Source organism: Rhinolophus sinicus, linkage group LG15 (genome assembly GCF_036562045.2).
Source record: "Rhinolophus sinicus isolate RSC01 linkage group LG15, ASM3656204v1, whole genome shotgun sequence".
Lineage (NCBI taxonomy): Eukaryota > Metazoa > Chordata > Mammalia > Chiroptera > Rhinolophidae > Rhinolophus > Rhinolophus sinicus.
The window spans coordinates 4,239,583-4,258,230 of NC_133764.1; the positions used below are offsets into that span (position 1 = coordinate 4,239,583).

At 35.7% G+C, this 18,648-nt stretch overlaps 1 protein-coding gene across 2 annotated transcripts in view; it reads left to right on the forward strand.

Annotated features, from left to right (window-relative positions):
• Nucleotides 1-952: 952 nt before the first annotated feature.
• TEKT3 (tektin 3) overlaps nucleotides 953-18,648 on the forward strand; it is a 39,571-nt gene continuing 21,875 nt past the window's right edge. Inside the window, exons 1-3 of one of the 2 annotated variants that reach the window (XM_019712519.2) lie at nucleotides 953-1,059; nucleotides 9,671-10,278; nucleotides 12,788-12,871. In XM_019712519.2, coding sequence (XP_019568078.2) covers nucleotides 9,700-10,278; nucleotides 12,788-12,871 — 663 coding nt within the window. In that variant the 5' untranslated portion in view covers nucleotides 953-1,059; nucleotides 9,671-9,699. Of the gene's footprint in view, nucleotides 1,131-9,670; nucleotides 10,279-12,787; nucleotides 12,872-18,648 lie in introns of both variants that reach the window. The other variant, XM_019712518.2, reaches the window with a different exon arrangement.

Here is an 18,648-nt window from a genome sequence, read left to right on the forward strand (position 1 = left end):
ATGTAAACCCGTTGCAGTGGCATTCCAGCTTCTCTACTTCAGGTTCCCATGAGTTCAGTTAGCCTGAGTTAGCCTCTAATAAACCCGGAAAACAAACAGAACTGAATTTCTGAAATGGCAAAGCTGAGGCCCCCAACCTGTAGTCACTTCACCAAAGACTGTTAGGGGCTGGCCAGACTGCCTCATCCTGGCAGCAAGTCCCCAGTGACTGTCACTCTTCAATGGAGTGTCACACAGCAGTTCCCAGACACACCGAGAATGATTACTGAGGGCTTTATTCTCTTTAGTATTAAGAGGAACTCCCGAGTTTTCCTGCTGTTCACACATTTAGACTCCTCTCTGGAGGAAAGAGTGTCTTGAAGTTGGATAAATCTGAATTTTAGTATGACCTCTCTGCCACTTATGGTTTGGGTGGCCTTGCCAAAGCCAATGAACTCCAAGTTGAGTTTCCTCAGGTGAAATGTAAACTCCTACTACACAGTTGTAAAGAGGCTGCATGGACGATCAGTGATGTATATAAGATATGTGGCCCAGCGCCCGGTGGAAATAGTAAGAACTACTGTTTACAGAAATATTGGCTAAAGAGAAAGGGGAAGCCCCAATTTTTTTCCTTAGCGTGAGGAAGTAGGGGAAGATCGCTGTATAATCCCATCATGAGAGCTCTGTGGGGCAGAAGACAGGTGTAAATGTGGCGACAATGTCAGCATCCTGGACCTTAGAATGGGTCACCAAGCTTTGAGCAGCTGGAAGAATTCCGAATCAGGTGTCAGAAGAAAGGCGGGGAGGGAGGGGCGTGGGAATCACCGCGGCTTCTCGCTTGCGTTACCCTTCACCCTTTTCACCTCCCAGATCAAGCAGGTCTCCCGGAGGGCCGTGGTTACTAAGCACGAGAGCGTCCATGGCAACCCGTTCCTCCAGCTGCGCGCGCCCGCCTCTCTTCCCACCGGCCAATCGGCTCCCGGCGAGCCGGCAGGGGCGGCCGTTGACTGGTCCGTAGTCGCTGACGTCACAGAAGGCGGGGCCAGGGCCCTACCCGTGGGGTCCGAGCCTTTGCGGGAGGTAGGTGGTGCGTCTGAGACCCCTCCAGCTAGCCGCCCCTGCCCCGCCCCTCGCCCGGCACCCCCTGACAGGTGAGTGGTCTCGCTGGCTCTCCGCTGGGACAACTCCTGTAAGGTCCCCTTCTCCAACCAGGGCTACAACGTTGACCTCAGAATTCGGGGTGAGGTCATGGAAACCCCGGAATTCCTACTCCCATCTTCACTTCTTTACTTCCACCCTCCGAAATAAAAACCCTACGAACCCACAGGCACCTCTACACAGTCCGTGCCTTTGTAATTTACGTTTCTGAGGCTTTTCAAGGATTGAGAAGTTCTTTCTAAATGCGGAACCGGGAAAGGGGCGTCGGAACCCCCGACCCTCTGCTAACTGGCATAGTTTAGGACACCTGTTAGCAGTGCTGTGCTTTCCCACTGAACACTGTTCCTTGTTCTTCCTGCTCCTTTAGCTCTGGTCTTCCAAGTGCAGCCAAGGGGAGGGCAGGACAATCACCTGGAGGTCCAGACAGAGTTCCCGAGATTCAGGAAAGGCAGGTGTTTGCTTACCGCCCGTGGCCATTTCTGTTGAACTCTGGCTGTGAAGCTCTCACTTGTACTTGGGCAGTTCAGAAAAGCCCCTTTATGATTTCTCTCTAGATGCTTATTTATCTAGATGATTTTCTAGATAAATAAACATTTTCTAAATGGGTAGAATTACTCATTTGGTCATTGCTAAAAGAGCAAGCACAAAGTTTTACTAATAGGCAAAGTGTTTTGTGGTATCTGATCAAATATTCCACTTTTTCTGACTTAAAATGAAATATTTCACCCCATAGAGTGTTCAAGTATCCATGTACCCACACCTCATTTAAAATAACAAAAACTGTTACAAGCACACAGGAGGCCTCCTATGTACCCTTGGGAATCCTGTTTCTCTCTCTCGTTCCCCACCTGTACCCGCCTACCAGAATTTTAGTGCTTTCTTATATTCTGCATATTTTTATAGTTTTACTATTTATGAATTTATCTAAAACGCAATATATAGAGAGTTATTTTTAAAGTTCACATAATGATACCATGCTATACATGCTGTAGGTCATTCATTTAGCTGTTGTATGAACATTCTTGTATGAATGAATTTACCACAAACTATGCATGCGTTGGACTTTTGCATTGTTGCACTGTTGATGGACTTTTAGGCTGTTTCCTTTTAAAACTGATTAGAAACATATCCTTGTACATTCTATTTGTATACATACTTATGTTTCTCTAGGTAGATATCAAAAAGTTGAATTACTGAATCATAGGGAATATGCTTTTTCAACTTTACCGAATACTGCCACACAGCTCTCTAATTTGTAGTAATTTATACTTCCACTATCAATGAAGAGAGTTTCTTATCAAACTTTCCTTGTTTGGAAGAAAGACTATTCAACTTTTCCTGAATTCTTATTTAATATATGCATAAAGATAAATTACTTAAATATTGAAGTCTGATAAAATTTCTTCTAATTCTGGTACTTAATATGTTGGGGCCAGTGTTTTATTTCTGTTCCAGTGTGAAACTATGAGTAATTAAATGGATATGATCAAACGAACTAATGGGTTTATACGTAGTCATTTCCAGATTATGTTTGCCACTTACCTGAGCCGGGTGTGGAACAAGCTGTGGAGACTCGCTGTACTTGTCATGTCTTCTGCAGAAAATGATCTATAGATTTTTAAACCTTGAAATATTTGTGATCTTAAAGTCTTGCCTAAATTTGCCTGTAAAATATGTTTATCCAACTTGAGGCTACCTTTTGGATTGTAAATGGAATTTTCTAGTACTTAAAATCTCTGCATGATTTATTATACTTTTATCATGTTAATATTTATAGGAGACTATCATAACATTTTTCAAGAATGTGGATAACTATTGACCCCACATTAAATTAACATAGTCAAACACTGTGTTTGACTTTGTAGCACATGTCTCATTTCTTAAAATGCTTTTTGGTCATGACTAAAAGAATAATAAAAAGCAGTTACATGATTTAGGGGATGGATTATTCCAAAGCTATTTTCAGTCATTTCCTCAAAGAATATGTTTGGTTTACTTGTAAATATGAAATATTTATAGGAACAATTAATTATCTCAGTAGGTGTCACACATAGCCTTTTAGGACATGGCTGAGTTAGGCTTAAGAGAATAATTTAAACACTATAAAAGGCAAAGCACCAAAGGACTCTGTAAGCTTTTACAAATTGAGGTATTATTTCTTCCTGAAATGTTTGGTGGAATTCATCAGTGAACACATCTGGGCCTGAAATTTTCTTTAAAGAAAGATTTTAAACTATAGAATCAATTTCATTAACTACTATGGGGCTATTCAGTTATCTGTTTCTCCTTTAGTCAGTTTGGTTATTTACATCTTTAAAGAAATTTGTCCATTTCATCGATGTCAAATTTCTTTTATTAGTTGTTGGTAATATTGCATAAAGTTGTTGGTAATATTGCTTCATTAATTTTCTAGTGTTTGCACGGTCTGTAGTAATATTCCCTCTTTCATTCCTTTTAATAGTAATTTGTCCTCTCTTTTTATTTTGATCAATCTAGCAAGCGGTTTATCAATTTTACTGTTAGGGTTTCATTCCTTGCCCCCTCCCGCCGCCCCCCATTTATCCAATTTCTACTTCATTTATTTTTCTCTTTTTATTATTTCCTTCTACTTTGGGTTTATTTTGCTTTCTGTTCTTCTAGCCATTAAAATGAAAGTGTAGATTTTTGATTTTAGCTCATTCTTATTTTGTAATATAGGCATTTAAAGCTATAAACTTGCCTCTAAACACTATTTAGCTGCATTTCACAATTTTTATATTTTGTATGTTTTCACTCTCATTCATTTCAAAATATTTTCCTATTTCCCATGTGATTTCTTCATTGATCTAGAAGTGGGTTGTCTAATTTGCTACTATTTGAGGATTTTCCAAATACCTTTCCATTATTGACTTTTAATTTAAATCTGATATAGTCAGAGAACATACTCTGCATGATTTCAATATTTTAAGGTTTTGAGACTTGTTTTATGCTTCAGAATACAGTCTACCTTGGTGCATGTTCTCTGTCCAGTTGAAAATAGTGTGTAATCTGACGTTTTTGGTGGAGTTTTTAGATGTAAGTAGTGTTCAAATATCCTATTAACTGCTTTTCTATTTGTTCTATCAAGTAGTGACAGATGAGTGTGGAAGTTCTACCTACACTGTGGATTTGTCTATTTCTCATTTTATTTTGCCAGTTTTTCTTCATGTATTTAAAATTCTGTTAATGGTTACATTTTGTTGTATCTCCTTGATTAATCCCTTTGTCCTATTCCTCTCTTTATCTTTGATAATATTTCTTGTTCTAAATTCTACTTGTTTTGATGTTAATATAGGCACTTCAGTATTCTTTTGATCAGTGTCTACATGACATCTTTTTTTACACCTTTATTTTTAACTTACTTGTGTTTTGTATTTAAAATTTGATATTTTTCTAGACAGTATAGAGTTCAATATTACTTTGTAGAAATCAGTCTAAGAATCTGTGCCTTTTGATTTGATTGTTAAACCATTTATTATGATTGGGTTTGTGTCTATCATCATGCTATTTGTTTTCTCTCTGTCTTATTTTTGTCTTTTCTCTTGGATTAATTACATATCTTTTGTAAGTCTTCAATTTTTTTGTTCCACTATTGGCTTACTATTAGCTTTAACTCTGTTTTATTTTTTGTCTTGGGGATAGCTCCAGGTCAACAGATTAAAATTTTTTGGTCTTAGGACCCCTTTATACTCAAATGACGTCATGTTGAAGACCTTAAAAAGCTGTGGTTTATATGGATTACATCTATTTATATTTATTATATTAGAAATTTAAAAAATTAAAACTATTAATTCTTTTAAAAATAACTATAACAATCCATTATATAGTAATATAAATGACTTGTGTGTTTTTTTTTTTAATTAAGAAAGCTAGGTTTTCCGAAACAAAAAATAAATTAGTGAGAAGAGTGACATTGTTTTACATTTTTGGTAAAGTTCTTTAATTTCTATCTTAGTAACTAGGTTCTCATATGTATTTCTGTACTCAGTCTGTTGTGATATCATATGTCACCTTTGGAAAACTCCATTGTAAATTTGTGAGAGAATGAGAGTGAAAAAGGCAAATGGCATCTAAGTATTTACTATGAAAATAATTTTTACCTTATCCCTCTTGAGAAGGTTTTAGGCTAGCCTGTGAATTCCTGTATCACATCTTGAGAACTGCTGCTCTAAAGTTTCAAAATGCATTTTTTAACTCGTCACAGTATTTTTTAAATTTCATTATTCCAATTTAGGTATAAAATATAACCCTTAGAATAATACATTCCACTTTGGCCCTTCCATCATTTGTGCTATTATTACCATATAAATTTACTTCTATTTTTAAAATAACCTCTATAATAATTTTTTATTAGTTTTATTTTAAACAACCATCTTTTAAATAAATTTAAAAGTTAGAAAAAAATTTTTTGTATTACCATTTCTGACACTTAATTTCTTTGTGTAGACCCAAGTTTCCATCTGGTATAATTTCCTTTTATCGGAAGAATTTCCTCTTACAATTTTTTTGGTGCAGTTCTGCGGCTGATGAATTCTCTTGGCTTTTGTTTGTATGTAAACATTTTATTTCACCTTCATCTTTGAAGGATATTTTCACTGGATATAGAATTCTAGTCTTACTCTTTCTTCCAGCCTTTTAAAGATGTTTGATTGTCTTCTGACTTGCATAGTTTCTGACAAGAATTTTGCACTAATCCTTATCTTTGTTCCTTTCTACCTACTGTGTCTTTCTACTCTGATTTTATGTTTCCTATTTATTGTGAATTTTCAGCAATATGATTATAATGAGTCTTGAGGTGATAGTAGTGGTGGTGGTAGTGTGTGTGTACATGCCCGTATGGGTGTGTGTTTATCCTCTTGAATTGTGTGGAGCTTCTTAAACCTAGGCATTTTACAGTTTTCATTGAGTTTGGAAAATATACAGCCAGTATGTCTTAAAAAAAAAATTGTTTTTCTCCCTTCTCTTTATGATACTTCAAGTACAATGATGTTAGACCACTTGATATTGTACCATTCATGACTGAGGCTCATTTTATTTATTTATTTTATTTTCAGTTTTAAAAAAATTCTGCTTTGGTTTTGTTGGATTGGAGTTTACTAATCTTTACTTCTCCAATGTCTCATCTGCTATTAATCCCATCTAGTGAAATTATGCAAGTATATGTTGTACAAGTATACATTGTATGTTTTATCTGTAAAGTTCCATTTGGTTCTTTTTTTTTTTTTTTAATCTTCCATGCCTCTCTTTATTATGTTCTTGTTTTCCTGTAGATGCTTGTACTTAGTTTACTAGTTCCATCACGTCTTTGCTATTCATAGGCCTGTTTGAATTGACTGATTTTCCTCCTGATTATAGGTCACATTTTTCTGCTTCTTGGCATATCTGAAAGTTTTTGATTGGATGCTGGGCATTGTGATGTTATATATTTGAATGTCTTGATGTTGTCAGGCAGTTTAATTACTTGTGGAGCAGTTTGATCTCTTTGAGGCCTCTTTTTAAGCTTTGCTAGAGTGAGTTTTCAATACCTTCATTCTAGAAATAGTTCAGCCTCCTCTCTAATGTGTGACCTCACTAAGGTCTCCATGGAAGGCTCCAGGTGATTACCAATAACTCTCCACTCTGACTGGTGCAAATTCAAAATGTTCTTCACCCTCTGTGAGCTCATGAAATTGTTGAGCTAACAATCCTGCCATCATTCTTTGCCAAGGTCTGTGGAATATCCCTTCATGTACATGCGTCCTATTACTCAGCAAAGACTCAAGCAGACCTCTACGTAGATTTATGCTGCCAGGCTCTGTTTGGTTTTCATCTGTTCTTCCGCATTGCTTGGAAATTGCCTCTAGGCAGAATTTCAGGATGACCAGAGGCCTCATCTTATCTGTTTCCCTTCTCTCAGGAATCAGAATTCTGTGCTGCTTTTTGTCCAATATCTGAAAACAGTTTCATATATCTTGTTTAATTTTTTCAAGATGTAAGAGGCTGAGTCTAGTTTTTATTTCTCTATCCTGGTTGGAGGCAGAGTCAAGTCCGTTTTGAGTATTTCTTAGGACATGACACTCTCAATTTTTTTTTACCAGCAATGAATAAAAATACAACACATTGCCATGCTGTTATCTTTTATTCAGCCTTCCTGAAAGACTTAAAAGATGTCTGACTGAAGCTAGAAGTTCAGTTGTGGCTGTGGAATATTATCTTTCATGTGACACTTACTGTTATACGTAAGGAACTGTACTTCTGTGAACTTCAAAAACAACTGACCTTTATGCTTCAGATTCAAGATTCTAGATTATACCCCATCCCTAATTAAAAGAACTATCACTGGATACTTTTGTAAACTATATTGATTTTTTTCAGTGCATATGTCTCCTCTGGCTTTTGAACCTCTACATCTTCATACATTGCCACATGGAGTAAATCACCCAAGGTTCAATATTTGACAGTATTTGACAGGTTGTGATCCCTCAAGATTTCAATATAATAGATGGAGGGTAAATATAATTCTACACTTGGAATTCCTTGGTTGAAGGACCAAATGAGACATTAACTTTTATACCCTCTATTGTCAAGAATTAAGAAAAGGCAAGTAAGAGTGGTTCAACCCTACGTGATGTTTCTTGTTGAACGAAAACTGGGTTATTTCTAGATTTGGCTTGGGGAAGCAGTTGGAAGTAAAAGTAGCCATAGGGACCCTAAGGTCTCAAGTTACTTTGAATTTGCTTTTTCAAAAAACACTGTTTAAGTTTCAAACTGAAGTGAAGAACAGCAAGTGGTTATTAAGGTTTCTTTTTTACTATTATACTCTGAGTGTGGTCAGTATAGGTACTTGAGGGCTAAGGGAAGGAAGAATTCAGGAAAAAGTCAGGGAGCTAAGCTCAGGTGGGACATCCCACTGGCAGTGGGCAGCTATTACATCACATGTGGTCCAAGTGGATTTAGATTTGACCACAATTCTACAAATAGATTATTTTGTGGTTTGGGTACCAAAGGCTTCAAGACATAGCCATTTAAATAATCATTGAATAATTTTTTTTTCTGAGCAAGCCTATAGAATTGGATCTAATTTTATTTTTCCTTTTCAGTAAATGGGTCCTAGACATTAACCCAAAAACAGTGTGATGTTTAGATGCTGAAAAATATGTTATAGTCTATGGCAGGCAACCTTGGCTTTCTGGACTAATAATGACCAAAAGTTCCAGATAGTAATAGAATACTTTCAACTGGTAAAAATAAATAAAAAAATAAAAAATGAAGAAGTGGATCTATATGTTCTAACGGGGAGAAGTCCAAAATACACAGAGGGTCCCCAAAAAATGTATACACATTTTAAGAAAGGAAAAAACTATATTAAAATTGTAATACTCAATATATGCTGATAACAAAAGATGAATATAAGTCACATTTGACTTCTGCAATTGCAAGAGGTGCTCAAAGTGGTTACCGTCAGCGTAATTTTAATACAGTTTTTTCCTTTCTTAAAATGTGTATACATTTTTTGGCACTCCTCTGTATATTTTGAAAAATGCATGTTCTAGAATGATAAATATAGTGATTAAGATAATTCATTTTTTTGTATTGAAAATATCTGTACATATGTATAAATGGTACATAGGTAGATGTATGTAGGTTTAAAACTAATACGTATGTTGGTATATGAACAGGAAAAATCTGGAGAAATACAACTATTAATGAACTGTGCACAGTGGCTACTTCTGAGTTCAGGTGTTTTTTTTGGGGGGGAAATTTATATTTATCTTTCACTTTATATACTCTGTATTAGTAATTTTAAAAGCTGACATTTATTGAGCATGTACCATGTGTCCAGAACTGTGCAAAGCATTCCACATACTTAGCATTGTCTTACTCAATCCTCATACCCTCTGGCTGCCCTAGAATGTCTATATTGGAGCTGCTTACAGGTGGCAAGTTGCCAGGAAAAGCAGATCTAGGTACTGGCCTTGAGCTATGTTTGCCTACCAACCACACCATTGTAACCGGGATTGTGTGTTTATTTAGGATGACGTGGAGGGGGGGCACGATGCTGCCAAGCAACCCCTTGCTCTGCTAATACTGCTCATAACAATCCAAAGAAGTAAGTACTATTACTCCCAATTTAGAGATGAGGCGCCTGAGGCACAGAGAGGTTAAGTAGTTTGCCCAATGTCACACAGCTAGTAAATAGCAGAACCAAGATTTTAATCTGTTAAAATGGATAGTTCAGGCGCTTAATGTGAATTTGTTACAATATTACTTTTTGTAATTAAAAAATGTTTTAAAAATTCAAATAACCAATCTAAAAATATGATTTTTAATACATCTAGAGACACAGAGGTAAAAAAAAAAATTTGGAATACATTATCACTGGTAAAGGTGGGTATCAAATTCAAACAAATCTCTTATGTGTCAGGGAACACTGCTGCTCATACTAAGTCGGATGTGGCCTTTTATTTGTACATTTCCACCAAAGATTAATTTATGTGACTGTCTATTTTTTCCTGTTTTTCACCCTTTTAAACAGGAGAGATTTACAAGTAGCATTTGAGAATCATGGAGCTTTTAGGTTCTACTTTAACGGCCACTTACGCGCACCCTAGACCAGCATCCACCAGCTTTCTACCTGCCATCAGTACCATGACATCAAGCTATAGGGACCGCTTCCCCCACTACAATTTGACCCATAGCTTGAGCCTTCCTTGGAGACCAAGCACATACTACAAAGCCGCCTCCAACTTGCCGACCTTGGGCCCGTACTGCACCAGATCCCAGAAGGTGTCTGAGAGCACCATGCTTCCCTTCGTCTCCAACAGAACCACTCTCTTCACAAGGTATACTCCTGATGATTGGTATAGGTCCAACTTAACCAACTACCTAGAATCTGACACTTCCCGGCACAATTCAGAAAGACTAAGGGTAGATACAACTCGCCTGATTCAAGACAAATATCAAGAAATGAGAAAAGTCCAGGCAGACTCCACCCAAAATTTGGGAGAACGTGTCAATGACATAGGGTTTTGGAAATCTGAAATCATTCATGAGTTGGATGCAATGATTGGAGAGACAAATGAACTAACAGATGTTAAGAAAAAATTGGAGAGGGCTTTGATGGAGACAGAAGCCCCTCTTCAGGTAAATATAAGACCTTATAAATGACACTGTGTCTTAATGGTTATAACCCACTGGCTACTTCCTGAGGTTATGTTTTCTATTGAACTGTGTTTTACTTCTCCTGTAGAAGCCAACGCCCGTCAATTACTTTGTAATTGGTTTCAGTAATGATAAAACAATTGCCATTTTTATACATTATACAGAACAACCATTTAAGTAGAAAGAGTTCTGAATGCAAAACAAAGGAGGCTAATTAAAGAAACACCTTAGGACATACAATGTTTCCTGGTGAAAATGCTATCTTTCCATCTCTTAAAATATGCTGCTTGATCATTGCTGTCCCTGGATTAACATAAATAATATTTAGGAACAAAAGCCAAAACCAACTATTTCTTTAGTCTGTGTCGTGAAATGCCTCCTGTGCATATGACATGATTCCATTTCAAGGTCCAAATGAGACCTTCTTAGGAGATGGAATGAGTTTGAGTGAATAGAGAAATGGGACTGAGGTTAAGCCAGTTGTGGTCGTAGAGGCTGCATTTCAGTTGGTTGCTGGCCTCTGACCAAGCTTCTGAGTGAGCTCAAATTGCCCCTAACCCTCTGAGTGTATGAAGGGCTCTGCAGCCTCGTTCTATGTGCCACCCCTGAAAGAAGACATTCAGTATTGGAAGATGTGAAAATGACAGAAATTATTTTAGAAGGTATATATAAATATGTATGGATGATAAAAGCTCTTACCATTTTTCTTCATGTTTGTCTGACTTATTCCTCATGTGATAAGCATTTGCTGTAGTTGTTTATTATGACATCTGTAGTGGAAGAGTTTAGAGAATCAAGGAGCTGGAAGTCTAATGGGTTGAGGAGTTTGTCGGCGACCCCTGCACACTGTTATTTCTTATTATGCTCCCTCCCCACTAAACACAAGCACACACAAATACATACAACCACTAGAAATCCTGAGAAAGGTTGATAGACACTAATGATGTCTTTTTACATTAACTCATTATGAATTATGTTTTGGGATTAGAAGCCCTTCTGTACTTTCTGTGCTCTGATTCATTTTGAGGATTCCTGGTGTAGTCTACCTCCCACTGCATCCCAACCCTCACTTACTTTAAATTATCCTGGAAAGGATAGCCACTTACCCTTTTACTTAATTTCCAGAGGAGATTTAGTTTCTTCCATTAATACTCCTTTTAGTGATGACTGCTTTCAGTGAGTTGGGTCTAATTTGAAATTTTTTCTGTAATTTTTTGTCCAGATGTTCTTGTGTGTTTGAACATTTACTGTCAACACAGTATCAGAAGGTTCCTGGTTAAAATTAGTGTTAGTCATATAAACAGATACATCTCAAAAGAGAAACTACAGATGCTCAACTCATATATGAAAAAAAAAAGTTAAAACTCAATAATAAAAATGCAAATTAAATCAATGAAGTAACTATCTTTGGTCTATCAGATTTACAAAAAATAAAAACTGGTAACATGTAGTTGACAAAAGTACAGAAAATGGACACTTTTATATATTGCCGGTAGGACTGTGGATGGGTAGAAACTTCCTTGGAAGTGATTTAGTAATACATGTTAAAATAGTCAGAGTTCCCCTCAACCCATTAATTGACCTTCTAGTAAATGTAAAGTATACTATTAAAAAATTAGAAATTCACTTAAAGATTTTATTCAGTGATATTATATCTGGATTACGGTGTACATACCACTTTAAAATTTGAAAAAGTTAACATTATACAGATATCTCATGTCGGGAAATAGTCTTTGAAAAAAGTATTTTAACAATTAATAATATTCTTTCATACATAATTCATTGTTAACAATCTGTGTTGTTTTCCATTGGAGTTATGAATATGCTTTGTCTCAAAGAATATTTCATAAATAGGGCCTTCATTTAATGTCAACCCTAAAAAACATAATATAAAATGATAAGGGCATTATAACCTCTGATTTGTTAAAACAAACAAACAACTCAGTAATATGAGCATGGCTAAATCATCTTCTATTTTTCTATATTTTTTTCTCTTTAGTGGGTAAGGCAATATTTTTATAATCAGGAAAACAATAAGTGGTACTTTAAAAATAATCGCTTGGGTTTTTGGCTACACAAATATTTTGATGTCTTTAAAGATAATCATTTGTTTTTCCCTTACTCTTCTCAGAAAATATTTGGAAATAATATCTTGAAGACTATGTTTCAGGTTTTTGAAGTATTTCCCTCAAAGAAATTAATGCCAAGTAATTGTCTCAGATGCTAATGTGTGGGGTTCAAGTAGATGTCATCTGCTTCATTTTGTCAACTTTCCAAATTAGAAATTTTTTCAAGCTACTTTGAAGAACTAACAAGAAACAGGGATTTACTTAGTTGTCACGGTCAGTTTCATGCTATATTTCCAACAAAATGGCTTGAAAAGTTGGTATTGTGAGCATTTGTTAACTTGTTTTAGAAACAGATCTTTAGACATGCTAGTCACTGATTTTAGAGTTTATATTAGTGGTTTCCATTATTTGTATCTCTGTAGGTAGCCCGAGAATGTCTGTTTCACCGAGAGAAGAGAATGGGCATCGATCTAGTTCATGATGAAGTGGAAAAAGAACTGCTGATGGTAAATGTGGGGGGAAAGCTTCAACAAGAAACTTAATTGCACACATGTGTTTAATGTGTATATACAAAAAATATTACCTAAAGCCACTTATAAATAAGAAGTTGTAGTATCAAGTGTTTATAGCATTTAAAAAATTTACCTTCTTTTTTGGTTATAAAAGTAATAGATGTTCATTTAGAGAATTGGAAATATATAGAAAATGATAAAGAAAGATAAAAATTACCTGAGGTTCACTTGGAAATCACTATAAACTTTGGAGTATCTTTATTAATCATACTTAGACAGACATCACCCAACTTAAAGACATGTCTTCAAGATTAGAATTATACTGTATAAATAAATTTGAATAGTGCTATTTTTGCAGGCTAAATACTCAGTGCTATTTATTCTTAAATATAGATGTGGGAAGGCAGTGCTATTTTTTTTTAAAGACTTCATTTTTTTAAAGCAGTTTTAGGTTTACAGTAATATTGAGAGGAAGTACAGAGATTTCCCACATGCCCCTTGCTGGGCCCCCACACATACACAGCCTCTCGATTATCAACACCCCACCAGATGGTACATTTATTACAATTGATGAACCTGCACTGACACATCACAATCATCTGAAGTCTATAGTTTACCCTTAGGGTTCAGTCTTGGTGTTGTAGATCCTATGAGTTTGGACAATGTATAATGGCGTGTATTCATCATTATAATGTCATACAGAGTATTTTCACTGCCCGAAAAATCCTCTGATTCTGCCTAGTCAACCCTTCCCCACCCTAATAGTGCTGTATTCATTTAAAAATTATGTTGGGGTAATTTCCCTATATGATTAGATATCCTTTAAGACATAATTTTAATGGTTACATAATGTTCCACAATGTGAGGTGCTTTCATTTAAAAAAAACATCAATTCTCTCTTTTTAAATAGTTAGTTTGTTTCCCTATCTCCTTTATTTCCCCTATTTTCATAACTTTGCAGTATACAAAAATATTATTCATAACTGTATGTATTGCTAGTTTTTTCCTTAGAACACATTTCAAAAAAGGTAATTGATGTGTCAAAAGGTGTATACCTTTGGAAAGCTTTTGATATATAGCCAAATCGCCTTCCAGAACCTTGTAGTTACATCACACTAGTATGCTGCTTCCCCCACTATGCTCTCTTCCACCTCTACCAATTAAATATGATTTAGTTCTAAGTTCGCTAACCTTTACTTCCTACGCTTGCTCCCACAAGATCTCTGACACTCCTTAAGATTTCAGTCATTACATACCCAAGGTCCTTCCTAATCTCCTTTTCCCCGCCCCCCGACCCCGCACTCCAGGTACTCTATTAAGCATTAGTTGAACATCCCTAAGTACCTGACAAACATATTTACATTGGTAACTAATTTTTTGGTTCACATTCATGAAGCCTAAAAGTGAATGTTTCTTCTATCCTGATGCCTTCTGTCCTCCCTTTCTATTGGTGGTACTGTTTGCTGGTTCTATTACTCCTCTGCCTTCCCCTTACGATTAATACTTCCAAGGTTCTCCAGTTACCACAGCATGACTTGCTGACTGTCACCTCCTCCACCTCTGTCATCAGCTTCCAGCTCCTGTACATTGTTCCTCTAATTTGTTTCATTTTTCTATTCCATTCCATTTTTCCTACCATTATTCCAAACCATCCTTTCCTCTTTCACAGCTAGTTAATGTGAAATCCCCAAATACCTTCCCTCCCCTCCAGTTTCACTTGGATCTGTACTGCACATGATTGCCAGTTTTCCTCGTCTGCTAAAACTCTTCCTTGACTCCGCAGTTCCTCCAGGAAAAAATCTACTTTGGCCTTCCATTGTCTGGCTCTCACCCCTTCTCATCTTTCCCATTCTGACTTGCTGAATTTCTGCTGCAGCAAATCCATTAACTGTCCGTGAACCAGTTTTGTAGGGTCCCACCTTTTTAATTTTGATTGGTGCTTGGTAAAAAATGGATCCTTGGAAAGAAGGTAAACATGACTAGCTAGCAACCTGGTCATCTGTATTTTATCCTTAGAAGTTATCAAGGGTCCCTTTTAACACTGCACTGATTTTTTTTTAGTGACCAATTACATTAAGGATGATAAGCAGAAGGTTTTTTCTTTGCTCTTTCCTTTTCTGTACTCCTGGCTCTCTGAAAGCAGTATGAGTTGAAATAATATACTCAGGAAAGCTTTCACCACTTCAGAGAGCCTATGTAATCGACTTATAAAAGCCACAGTCCCCACTGCTGCATTTGAGTAATTAGGAATATGGCATCCTGAGTGAAAGAGCTTTGCAACAAAAACAGCTCTGTTGTTTCTTCTCTTTGAGCCTCTGATGAATCTCACAAGTGTTAAAATAATCTGTCATCTCTTCTGTTGTTCTAAATGGGAAGGAATTTATCAGCAAATATTTCTTGGCCTCTTGTTCTCAGTAATCCTGAGGTGTTCTCTATGAAGTAAATTATAAGCCACTTCTAACAGCTTAACTTTATCAGTTTGCCCACAAACACTCTATGGTATTTCTAAGAGGTTTTTTTTATTAAAAAAAAAAAAAACTTGGTTACTTCAGTGTTTCCATTATTTTAGCTCTCAAATCTGGCTGGAGCTTAGAAGTTTCTTAAAATATCAGTGATTGGGTCCCACATCCAGAGATTCTGATTGAAATCTGGAATGGGGAATAGGCATTGATATTTTAAAATGTTCCCAAATAATTCTCATTAACAACCAGAGTTAAGAACCACTTCTTTAAAACTATAAAATATCATTGATAGAAATTAATGAGTATCTAAATAAATTGACATAGTACGTTCACATATTGGAAGACTTAAATAGTGTTAAGATGTCAGTACTTCCCAATATGCTTCAGAGATTCAACACAATTCCTATGAAAATCCCAGCTGACTTCTTTCTAGAAATTGGCAAGCAGATCCTAAATTTCACAGGGAAATTCAAGGAATGCAGAATAGCCAAAATAATATTGAAAAAGAATAAAGTTGAAGGATTCACTCTTCTTGATTTCAAAACTTACTACGAAGCTCCAACACATGAAACAGTGTGGTACTGACTTAAGGATAAATATATAGATCAATGGAATGGCATTTGAAAATCCAGAAATAAACCCTCATATTTATGATCAATTAATCTTCAACCAGGGTGCCAAGACTATTCAATGGGAAAGGGCTATTCTCTTCAACACATGGGAGTGGGACAATTGGATATCTACATGCAAAAGACTGAAGTTGGACCCGTATCTCACAACATATAAAAACAGTTGAGTCAAAATGGATGAACGACTTAAATGTAAGAGCTAAAACTGTAAAACTCTAAGAAGAAAACATAGGCATAAATATTTGTGACATTGGAATAGGCAATAGTTTCTTAAATCTGACATCAAAAGCACAAAGCATAAACAACATAAGAAAAAAATAAATTGGACATCATCAAAATGAAAAATTTTGATGCCTCAAAGAACATCATCAATAAAGTGAAAAGGCAATCACAGAATGGAATAAAATCTTTGCAAATCATATGTTAGAAAATGTGAAGAACTCTTACAACTCAAAAATAAATAAATAAACAAACAAACAAATAACAACCCAATTAAAAAATGGGCAAAGGATCCGAATAGAGAGTTCTCCAAAGTGGATACACAACTGGCAGATAAGCATAAGAAAGAATGCTCAACAACATTAGTCATCAGGGAAATGCAAATAAAACCACAATGAACTACCACTTCACATCCACTAGGATGGATATACTCAAAAATACAGATAATAACAAGTGTTGGTGAGAATGTGGAGAAATTAGAACCCTCATTTACTGCTGGTGGGAATGTAAAATGGTGTAGCTGCTTGGAAAATGGTTAAACATAGAGTTACCACATGATTCAGTAATTCCACTCTATGTATTTACCCAAGAGAAAAGAAAGAACATGCCCACACAAGAACTCGTACATGAATGTTCATAGCAGCCATTTAGAAACAACCCAGATGTCCGTCAACTGATGAATGTTAAGTAAAATATGTCCTCTCCATACAATAGAATGTTATTCAGACATAAAAAGGAATGTACTGATACATTCTACTACATGGATGATCCTTGAAAAAATTATGCTAAGTGAAGGAAGCCAGTCACAAAGAACCACAAATTGCACCATTCCATTTATATGAAATGTCCACATTTGGGAAATCAATAGAGACTGAACGTAGGTTAGTGGTTGCCTAGGAGGATTGGAAATTGGGGGTAACAGATAAGGGGTATGGTGTTTCTTGGGAGGGAGGGGGGGAGAAATGAAAATGTTTTATAATTGGTTATGGTGATGGCTACACAATTCTGTGAATATACTGAAAAAACACCCAATTGTACAGTTAAATACATAAATTCTGTTGTATGTGAATTACATCTCAATAGAACAATGAAAAAAAAAGAACCACTGCTTTGGAGATGAATTTTTCTAGGTCAGTAGCAGAGGCTGCTTTACCTCAAAATAACTGAGTCTGCAATTAGAGTAATGCTTCACCATTTGAGGGGGTGACTTAGTCATTGCCAATTAATTCAAGTAGTGAATTGTCCTGTAGTCTACTCAAGGTAATATTAGCACATCTTTTATTTTTACCACAATGGTCTCAATTTTTAGAATAACTAAATGAACACTATAAAAAAGTAGCCTTAAAAGGCCTACTTTTGGAAAATGTGGGTGGAATGAAATATTTTCTCATGAATTCTGTTGGCTGTTATATTCAGTCAGTGATATTCACCAAATTCTTACAGAATGGCTTCTCTTGGGAAATTGATCGGGATTCTATCTATATTCATAGTACTTCGAGACCATGCTAACTCCTTGGACTTTGAAGCCAAATGAACCTTTGAGCGCAGATTAATAGATAAGTTAACATTGGGGACAGTCACAAAAGTCTTCAGTTTTAGGCATTTAGACTTTTCTGCCTCCAACCATCTGACCTTCACCATATAACTTTTAAATTTTAATATAAAATCTATTGTTGAGTAATTTTTTATAACCAGAGTCTCATTAAATGTAAATTTTTTTCACTAAAAGTCCTAGGAATTCCTACTGTGTGCATGGTGTACACATAATATAAAAGCTCACTAGGTTTTGGGGTTTGAAGTGGCATTTTTAAAGTACTCCATGTATCTTCTGCCAATACCTCAGTGAAATAGCTACACACTCAAAACAAGCCATAGAGAAAGATGAAGACTGAACAACACTGAAAATGCAGACGGATGCACAACCTACTGTGAGAATATCTTTGCGACCTGTAAGGCCAGGGAGAACCTTGGTAACATGGTGGAAATTTAGTTTTTCATTTACTCCATTAATTCAAAGACTCAGACAATAGAGTTATCACTGAAATAAACCCTAGGTATATTCAATATTTTTATGTTAAACAATTAAAGAATAAAAGATAAGACTATATAGTTGGGTAATAATTAATATTGGAGTGAAGGACTTGATGATCAAATTAACAAAGGCAAAAACCAAAAGGGGATATTTGATTATTTGATAGTTTGACATCATAGAAATCATAAATGTCTATATATCAAAAATACCATGCACAAAATACAATGCAAGGGCTAAACTGTAAAACAAAGACCCATCTATCTATCTATCTATCTATCTATCTATCTATCTATCTATCTATCTATCTATCTATCATCTACATATATATAACAAATATATATGACATGTATCTTGGGAAAGTACAGGCTTTTAAATATAAGAACACATAAGTTAATAAGAAAAAAACAACAGAAAAAAGTGGACAAGCAT